Source organism: Alligator sinensis, unplaced genomic scaffold, assembly GCF_000455745.1.
Source record: "Alligator sinensis unplaced genomic scaffold, ASM45574v1 scaffold237_1, whole genome shotgun sequence".
Classification (NCBI taxonomy): domain Eukaryota; kingdom Metazoa; phylum Chordata; order Crocodylia; family Alligatoridae; genus Alligator; species Alligator sinensis.
In genome coordinates, this window is record NW_005841849.1 from 4,447,557 (window position 1) to 4,457,220 (window position 9,664).

The following is a 9,664-nucleotide window of genomic DNA, read 5'->3' on the forward strand; positions in this document are numbered from 1 at the left end:
GCTGACTGTCTCAGTCTGAAGTGCCTTTCTCTTTCCTGCCAGTGGTTCCAATGCAGACTGCTATATGCTGTGAGCTAACAGACCAGGGATTGGGGTGACCCAGAGACATTGCATAATATACAATCATTCCAGTTCTCTACAACAAGGCTGAAGTGGCCATTTGAGTCTCTTGCAGAGGAGATTGTCTCATCCTTAGTGTTTATCTCAGTTGCAGGGGCAGCAGGCTGGGCTGAGGATTGTGCCTAATACCATCACCAGTGAAGTTGGCCAGGTGACCTCCCAGATATTACACTGAAAATGTTCATTATTGTGTGGAGGATTATGAAACTGTCATGTCATTACTGAATCTGGACAGATGCCCCTGAGACTGACTGCTCTGTAACTACTGGATTCACCTCCTGATCAGATTGACAGGGCAGCTAGTGGAGACTTCTATCCAATTAGCTGGGAGCTCATCAACTAGTGATTAAAGCAGTATTTCTCACTCTTCAGTTACTGTCCATCAGTCACTCAGAAAAATCTATTGTGAAACTCTGGCAGTTCCATATGCTTCATGAAGGCATTTTGCAAACAGAGGCCCAAATTCCCAGCTGATGTAAAAGCAACATAGCTCTGCTGAAGCAAATGGAGCAAAGGACCTGCTACAGCTGTGGACGGGGCACCAAGTAGTATTTTAAGGGTAAGCTCTGGGAATAGAGTATTTCTGTGGATGCAGAATTTCAGCTGGGTGCACTTGGAGAGGGCAAGTGTTTCAAAAGTGTGACAGCTTAGGGGAAAAAAGAACATTTGCAATGCCCAGCTCTACCTCTGGGTTTTTCCCTAAAATGAACCCCTCTAATTCCCTGATGGAGTTTACTGCATTTTGGACATACGTAAAGCTTAGCTGGTCATTCTGTGATAGGCCTACTCTTGATGCTTAGAAGTCTAAGAACACAGAGACACAGAAACATACTTTAAATTCAAGGCACCAGTTTTTCAAGATCACCTCAGAACAAGGGTTAAACTTGATCCTGAGACAGGAGCACTGAAGCACTTAAACCAGGGGTGGGCAAAATACAGCCCGGGCTGGATCCGGCCTGCCAGGCAATTTCATCCAGCCCATGGGCGCTCACCAACTAATTATATCCCACCCAGCCTGCACACGTTGCTCCCATCCTTGTGGGCAGAAGGGCCCGGCTCAGCCAGTGCACAGCTTCCAGGTGGGGCTGCTGCAGCCACTGCTCAGCTTCCCTGGTGTCCCGCTCACTCCAGACACCAGGTGGGGAAGCGGCAGGGACAGGGGGGAGCTGCAGCTGGGCAGGAGCGCGGACCACAGGGCTGGGGCTGGCGGCAGCGTGGAACACGCAGCCAGGGAGGCAGCGGGAGCACCAAGATCGGGTGGCCAGGATGTGGGTGTGAGGGAAGGTGTAAGGGTGTGGGGACCCCCCACACATTCCCCACCATAGCACACAGCCCCCACAACTGACGGCGCCAGCAGCAGCAGGTGGAAGGCACTTGGGGTGCTCGTGCCCTGTGCAGGCACTGCTGCCCGGCGGCACACGGCTCCATCCAGTGCTGCACATGGTGGCAAGAAGCACAGCCAGGCCATGCCTGCCTCTATCATGTGGTGTACATGCAGCTCCTGGCACTCGCATGCCACCAGGGTAAGCCCTGTGTGATGGAGCTGGTTGTATTTGCCGCTCCCTGCCATGTGGGTCCCAGGACTCTGCCAGGAAATGGAGGGCAAGGCTGTCCTGCACTTCCAGCAGAGTCCTGGGACCTGCAAGTTTAACCCTTGTTCTGAGGTCATCTTGAAGAACTGGTGCCTTGAATTTAAAATATGTTTCTGTGTCTCCGTGTTCTTAGTCCTCTAAGTATCAAAAGCAGGTCTATCACAAAATGATGGTGTGGGCTGTGAGCTATGTGGGGGGGAGGGTCCTCCTGTAAGAGATTACACCCCACAAATGCCACACACCCACACCCTGCCCCAACCCCCCCACATATACCCTACACCCCAACATACCCTATTGCCCCCACACATACAGCCACACCGCCTCACAAACCCCTCACCACACCCCTGTACACCCACCATACGCACACCCCCATCCCCATCCCCACCCCAACCCCAACCATACCCTATACCCCCCACACAATACACAAGAATAAGACTTTAACTTTGAGTTATTATGCAGTCACCTCTATATACACTACACAAATACAAATCATGACAAAAATGTTTTTTGTAATAAAATTAAAATATGTTATAGTAGGTGTTTGACTTAGTATATCATTTGGTTTTTCCCTAAGATGGAACTCCAAAAGGAGTACTTGTGGGGTGCAAGGGGAGGGACTTCTGGTGGCAAAGGTCATGGGTTAAGGGCAGGACATCCAGTCAGAAGATGGCGACCAGGGGCCAAGCCACTTGTCAGAGGGAGGGGCACTTGTCAAGGGGTGGGGCAACCATTGCAGCCCTCGACAGCTCACCAAAACTAATTAAGTGGCCCTCCAGCAGAAATACTTGCCTGCTGAGATTACGAGGCCATATGAATGTGCAGCCTCAGAGTCATCAGTGGGATGTGCTTTGGGCTGTTCTGTCTAGGTCTCGATCAGCACCAAAGCACAAAGGGATTTGCTTGACATTCTGTGGTTGGGTAGGGGGCAGCGTGTCAAGTTATGAATGTGATAGGGAAGAACTCACGCAACAGCGCTCCTGCAGCCCTCTTGGGCTGGTGTGGGCTTGAGTAGGATTGAAACAACTGCAAAAATTTTCTGGCAGGGGCAGGTGTTATGATTTGCCTTGCCTCCCTCATAATGGGATTTGCATTCACAGGCTGCAAGGGTTCATGGAGCAGGGATGCAGATGGATTTCACTTCTCTGCACCATCTATCTCTAGAAGCAGCTCAGTTTTAGTCTGTAGGCTTTCTGGCTCTCTTTGCCACACCGCTTCTTACCTGCCCTTGGTCATTCCATTCCAGCACCTGTCCTCATTCACTGAGCCAGCTGTTATCCTCTCATTGCAAAGTACACTGGGAAGAGTGACCCAGTAATCCTTGATATCTCTCAGCTTCCCTTTGGCATCTGACACCTGTAAGGGAAGGGAGAATAGGGGCTCAAGAAAACACCTGTTAAACTCTGGAGGCTGGTTAGCTCTCCCAAAATTGACTGGACTCAATAATATTGGGCATCTTTTTTCATATGCAGGATAATGACACCCTTAAATGCCAACCATCTGCCCAAGGAGCTGGGAAGGTGGGCCACTGCTTTCCTCAAAGGACCAACTGTTCCAGTATGCCTGTCTTATATGCACCATGACTGGTTAATACTTCTGTATCACAGCCAACCTGCTAGCTCTTTAGTGGCACTCCTACCCAACTCCACCTGTTACAGTGATCTGGAGAGAGGAGACTGGCCCACAGATCATCCTGGAAGCAGCAAGGCCACAGGATTCTCTGTAGTTATTAGAGGACACTGTGGGATCCTGAGTGACCAGGAGAAGGGAGTGAGGGCGTGGGGATGTTGTGAGAGTGTGGGCAGCCGGCTGGTATTAGAATGCAGACAGAAAGTCAGAAAACTGGATCTGATGGGGAACTATGGAGTAGCTACAAGAAATGGATTCCTTTTGGCTAGGGGGAAGCTAGAACAGGAGAAAGTAGTGGGGCTGGGAGTAATAAAGTGGAAGATGCTGAGGAGTTAATGATGATCCAATATCCTATTGCCCACAGAATCAGAAATGTCCATTAAAGGCGACCATGGCCCAACAATGAGGTGAGGTTGCAGTGAGATAATATATCACATTACCCCTCTGCCCCCAACACCAGAAGAAGAGAAAGAGCAGGTGTGGGAGGACAAGGGCCTAAGACAGCAGTTCCAAGTTAGAGAGAAAACCAAATAATGATGTGGATCAAGCTCAGCAGACACAGGTACATCCAGGATCACAGTGACAGGGGTGCAGCCACACCCCCTTCAGTTGTGTGGTGCGTGCGCAGTGAAGAGAGCTCAATGAGCATGTACCATGCAGCCAAACAGGATGTGGCCTCAGGTGCTAGAGGCCAGTGACCTCTCAATGCTCTGGCAGCTCCTGCCAGAGCTCACCAGCATGGGGGCTGTCTGGAGTTCCTGCTTTCAGGGTGGCAGTGACAGTGGCACTCAATGCCTGCATGCTGCTGCTTTTCCCATTTCCCCTACTGCTGAATTAGGAGGTGGAAAGGTTGGGGAAGAAGGGAAGAGAAGAGCAAACAACAGCAGGCTCTGGAGCTGCTTGAAGGCAGGGTCTCCAGATAGGCCAGCCAGTGAGTTCATAGAGCTCACAAGCAGCAGGAGATGCTTCTACCTGCCTGAGAGCTCACTGCACATGCAGCACACAGCCAAAGCAGAGGCAGGTGGGAATCAGCAGATGGCACATGAATGCCTAGGGCTGGCTGGCTTGTGCTGTTAGCCTTATGGACCACACATCTTTATGAGCCTGGGCTGTTCCACTGGTCTGGCTCTAGGGAGCCAAAAGTTGTCTTAAATGGAATAACAAAAACATGAGACTCTAAGGGACCTCAAGAGTGCATGTAGTCCACCTCCCTGTGTGAGGTAGGATCAAGGCTACTTAGACCACTCCTGATAGACATCTGTTTTGCCTGTTCCTGAAAATATTCAATGAAGGAGATTCCACAACATCCCTCAGTATCTGGTTCGGTGTTTCACCACCCTAAAGACTAGTGACATCATTCAAGAAGCAGTTACAGGCCAGGAACTTTCCCTAGGTACTAGGCATACATGAGTGTTTATTGGAAACCCACCACAGGCCAGAGTATAGTCAAGGGCTTGCCTCTGAGCTTGCATTGCACAGAACTATGCCAATTGCAAAAAGGGTTGGTGAGCCACAGTGCAAGTACAAAACTGCATGCTTGGGCTAGTGACGGGATCAATACCCAATGTGGATAAGAACCAGGTGTGAACATGTAGCTCACAGTGGGAACAATGTGGAAGTGCTTTCTAAGCAAATGAGGAAATTTCTAAGATACACTTACTAGCTTCTCCAGTCCAAGTCCTGAGGGCTTATCATCTGGGGCAGTTTTTCCCCTCCTTTTCTTATCTTCTCCACTGGATGCTTTTGTACTGATTTTTGGATTTCCACAACCTTGGAAAACCTGAGAAAAAAGAAAATCCCACAGTCAACAGCTTTCCCTCTTAGCCAGCATTGTATTTATAACTTTTCCTGTTCAACAAGCCTGTTTGAATCATCCATTTACTATCATTTAATCATTTAGGAGCTTTCACCAAATCTCTAGCAATTTTGTCCTTCCTTTAGTATTCTATCTGCTCTTTGAAGGAAAAAAGGCCCTACCCTTCCATTTTCCACCCACCGTAGCATACCATCCTAATGACTAGGTTTGACTTCACATGCAAACCTTAGTGAGACTGTAATGTCACTAGATCAATGCCACAAATTCAATACAGAAACATAACTCATCATCAATTCATCCGGGGGAGCATGCAGGTACAATCACTCTCAGCAAGGATTGTTACCAAGAGGGATTTGAAGGGGGTGGGGAGGGGAGGGGAGGGATACTTACTTCCCTTTTATAATTACATATAACCAACATGAAGACACTTGTTTCTAAAGCAGTCTATTGGCTCTGCCAACTCTAAAAGAGTTCTGCAGTGCTCTGGTCTTGGTCTCTCCTGTAGTTGTTACACATGGTGCACTTCTAAATAGTAACCTTTAAGTTGTTAAATCATCTACAGTCCAACATTAATATTTAAAACAAATGAACTAGCAAAACCTAACAACTAACTTTTGTTCTCTCACCAATGAATGCGCATTAATGGTTTGTGCTTGGCTCTGGTGTATGAAGGAAACCATAGAGACAAAACTGGTCTCTATAATAAATATATTACGCATAGGATAATAGATGCTCCAGTATGTTATAATTAGGTAGTGCAGTGAACAGGCCTTATCTGCTCCTGCCAGAGGGTCAAAGTATATTGCAGGGTCTTGTCTTTAAGTGTATCCAAATACTGACTGGAAAAATATGATCCCTCAGTCTGAGCGTTTTGTTGATGGGGGAGATGTCATATTTGGAAGTATCCCAAATATTTCTGGGCTGCAGTGCCACTTTTAAGATTTCCAGGATTACCCTGTGGTGTGCAGCTCAGCTACAGAAAACCCCCCAGCATACTGCAAAAGCAGCCTGTGTGACTGAAAAAGAAAATTTACCTAATTCATTTTAAGCTCATTAGACATTCAGGTTGGCTCTTGCTTTACCCAAACTGCCTCTCCAATCCCTGCTTTTTCTCTTGCATACACTGGTACACTACAGCAGAGGTGCTACTAGCTATGGCCATTAGAATCTGAGTACCGATGGTACCAATATTTTACAAGGGAAAAGGAAGCCTCAAGGCATTTACCATGTGGACTGAGTGGACGAAAATCAGAGACAACATGCACTAGATAAGCTAGAAGGAAGTTCTGTCCTAGAGAGCAGATAGGTTTTAAGACATTGTAACACAGGGTATCTTGCCAATGACCTTGTGTCAGTAGGTGGCAGTTTCTATTGACTGAATTACAATTAGTATTTAAGGAAGATTTAGAACAGAAGGAGGCTGGCAGCTTCTTGGATGAGAGAGTGCTTCACAGGTGCAACACTGAGAGGCTGTAAAAGAAGGCCTGACCCAGCCCAAAGCTTTCCGAGCAGTGCAGTTTTGATCAGTAAAGCCTGCACTGCTTCTTGGACAGTCCACTTGCTATATCAGGGGTGGCCAGCCTGTGGCACTCATGCCACAGGTAGCATGGGCAGCCTCTGTGTGGCACATGGAAGAGCTTGGAGGGGCAGGAAGCACAGTGGCAGATGGGGCAGGGTACAGAAAGCAGAGCAGCAAATCAGGCAGTAGCAGGAAGCAGAGAAAGGGACTGGAGTAGCACTTGGGGAGGGTGCAGGACTCATTTGTGACACCCCTGCCAAAAAAGGATGGCCCCCAAAGTAAATTAGGAAGGGCCTAGAAACGATCTTGTCGGAGTTTAAGACTCTTAAGCCAGCATTTTAAACTGGGCCCTTAATTTTACTACTGGCTTCTACTCTAGCCTTGGGCCGCTTGCTGAACCTCCCTGTCTCAGTTTTTCCATCTGTAAAATCATGGGATAATTACTTGACACACAGGCACATTGGGAGGGCTGCCAATGCCCAGCCACTATGAAACCTACTGGGCAGTAAGTACAATTTACATTACAGAAGAAACTTCTATGGTGCTATCAACCTAACAGCCTGACAGTGTTCTGCAGCACTTTCTTTGAAGCTGGAGACCTGACTCTTGGCACTGGAGATGGCCTTAGGGATGGGCGACATGAGTGACTGTCCAGGGTACCATGATCAGGGGGGTGCTACACACACACACATATATACACTCATACACACACGCAAACACGTGAGCAGCCCGGCTCACAACAGTGTTCTCCCCCACGCCCTGCTCTGAACCACCCCAGCCAACCGCCACCCCAGGCAGGAGGAGTGGAGCCCAGCCCAGCCTGCCCCCCAACTCCAGCCACTGCTCAGGAGGAGCCAGGCTGGGCATGTAAAGGAGGCAGCAATGGCACATCTGCCTGGCACACCATGCCACTCTGCCTCCTCACTGGTCTGCATCCCACACCCCTGCCTGCCTGCCGCAGCACTGCTGATTTGGGTTTGGGGTGGGGGGGAGGCATTATGCTAAAATATGAGTTTGCCAGGGTGACATTTTCCAAAAGGCTGGCTTTGCTTGGCACTTTCATTCCTTTTGGCTCCTGCTTCACCAGGATGCCGAACTTGCCCTCTGTAAGTACCAATATCAGCCTTTTAAATTCAATAATCCCTCTCATCCCCCATCAAAATTAGCCACATCTAAACTTGCAGTCAGCAGGTCACTTGGCTGAAAGCCACTGCAACACTGCTGACTTTTTCTTTTGTAAGTTGTCAGAAAAGTGACTTTGTAGAACAGGTTTGTACCAAGAAGGGACCCAGCTGGAATGAATGCAGACAGCCACATGCATGGATGGAGTTAGGACCTTCCTATATATGGATTACCTGAGCCAAGCCACGGACTTCAAAACTTATTTGATGCCACTGGCTAGTTGAGCTCATTGATTTGCCTAACTGTATTCAATACTACTGGGTGGATTCATTGTTTAGTTTTTGACAATATGCTCAGAGCTTCTGTATGAGTGTTTTAGTATTATTAAATCCAGACAAATACAGAATACAAAGGCACCTTACAGCAGTCAGAATTTGTTTGGTTCTTTCTGTTTTACAAGAAGGGGACAATCTCCTTCCCAATCCCCAATTAAATTCTATAAGAAGATAAGATATTTTCTTTTCTCAAAGGTTACAAATGTAGTCTTTAGATGACAAGACCCTCTCACGCCACAGCTGTATCCAGGCAAATCAAATCAAATCAAATCAAATCAAATCAAATCAATAACTTCTTCAGCATGTCCAGAAGGCCATTAAACTGAGGTTGCCTTGAACTAAACCTGGGGGGGTGCAACATATGCAGCCCTTAATTTGGACCTCCCAGTATACAAGCAGACTGAAAGTTTGGCAAGCTTTATACACTGTAATTTTAATTTGAAAAGCATCACTGTTTTGGTTAAAAAAACCCATCAATGTTTGGTTAAAAAACCATCAAACTATTTCTTATGTGTCTTCAGACTTGCACCAATTGCCTTTTTAACCAAATAGGAATGTGAAGGCAGAAGCTATTAAAAGATCCTAAAATTAAACTAGATTAGCACTTAACCCATTAATACAGATAAATCAAGCGCTCAACCATTAGTTAGCGCTGGTGATAACTCATTTCACTCCAACTGCTGCATGCCTTCTGTAAGTTGACAGCTCCCAGGGGCTACTAAGAGCTCATCTTAACAAGCAACATGGAAATGAAAAACAGCAAGTCCCATTAACATTCTTGAAGGACACTACTTGTACCATTAGTTTAGGATTTTTTTTCCCCAATATATATTGCTCTTCATGAAGGAATGCAGGTAGAAGCCACTTTTGTATACTATACAATATAATGGCAATTCTCCAGCAACTGAAATATTTCATCTGCCTATTCCTTCTGGTGCAAAACTTTTAAAAATTACACATAAAGTATTTAGGCAGACAAGGTTCCTTGGGTGAATTTGATATCTTTTATTAGACCAACCCAAATGGTTGGAGAATAGTTATTAAGCAAGCTTTCGGGTTCAAAAACCCTTTGTCAGGCTCAGGAAGCTGCAGCAGTTGGTGTGTGCTCTATGTTTTTAAGTTTCCGTAGCAAGTCTGTGGTGTCTTGGACAAAACTTGCTCTGTGGGTGACAAGCGGTTTTAGGATGGATTCAACAAAACCTGATATTTCCTCAGTTAGGGTCCCATGGTTGGATATAATAGGTCTGCCAGGGTTCCCTTGTTTGTGGATTTTAGGGAGCATGTAAAAAGTCCCTGGGTTAGGTAGTGGGGGGATGAAGGTCTGTAGTTTTTCTTGTAATCTTGGTGGAAATGAGCAAGGACACTCCTCCAGAGAGGTAGAGCGCACGCTTGAAAGAGCCACCTGGATACCACATGAAGAACTGCTGCAGTACAGAAGAAAAACACCCACAAATCGCACACCGCTGGTTATGACCTATCACCCATCCCTTGAACCTGTACGGAAAATCCTCAAAAAATTGCAACCCATACTAGA

At 47.1% G+C, this 9,664-nt stretch overlaps 2 protein-coding genes across 5 annotated transcripts in view; one reads left to right on the forward strand and one right to left on the reverse strand.

Annotated features, from left to right (window-relative positions):
- Nucleotides 1-9,664, forward strand: part of ANKMY1 (ankyrin repeat and MYND domain containing 1) — an 87,179-nt gene that overhangs the window by 72,493 nt on the left and 5,022 nt on the right. The window lies entirely within an intron of this gene.
- The window catches only part of GPC1 (glypican 1), a 276,986-nt gene that overhangs the window by 7,477 nt on the left and 259,845 nt on the right, over nt 1-9,664 (reverse strand). For all 4 annotated transcript variants that reach the window (XM_025209857.1, XM_025209859.1, XM_025209847.1 and 1 more), the window contains exons 6-7: nt 4,999-5,118; nt 2,932-3,065 (exon numbers count right to left, since the gene is read on the reverse strand). In XM_025209857.1, coding sequence (XP_025065642.1) covers nt 2,932-3,065; nt 4,999-5,118 — 254 coding nt within the window. The remainder of the gene's footprint in view (nt 1-2,931; nt 3,066-4,998; nt 5,119-9,664) is intronic.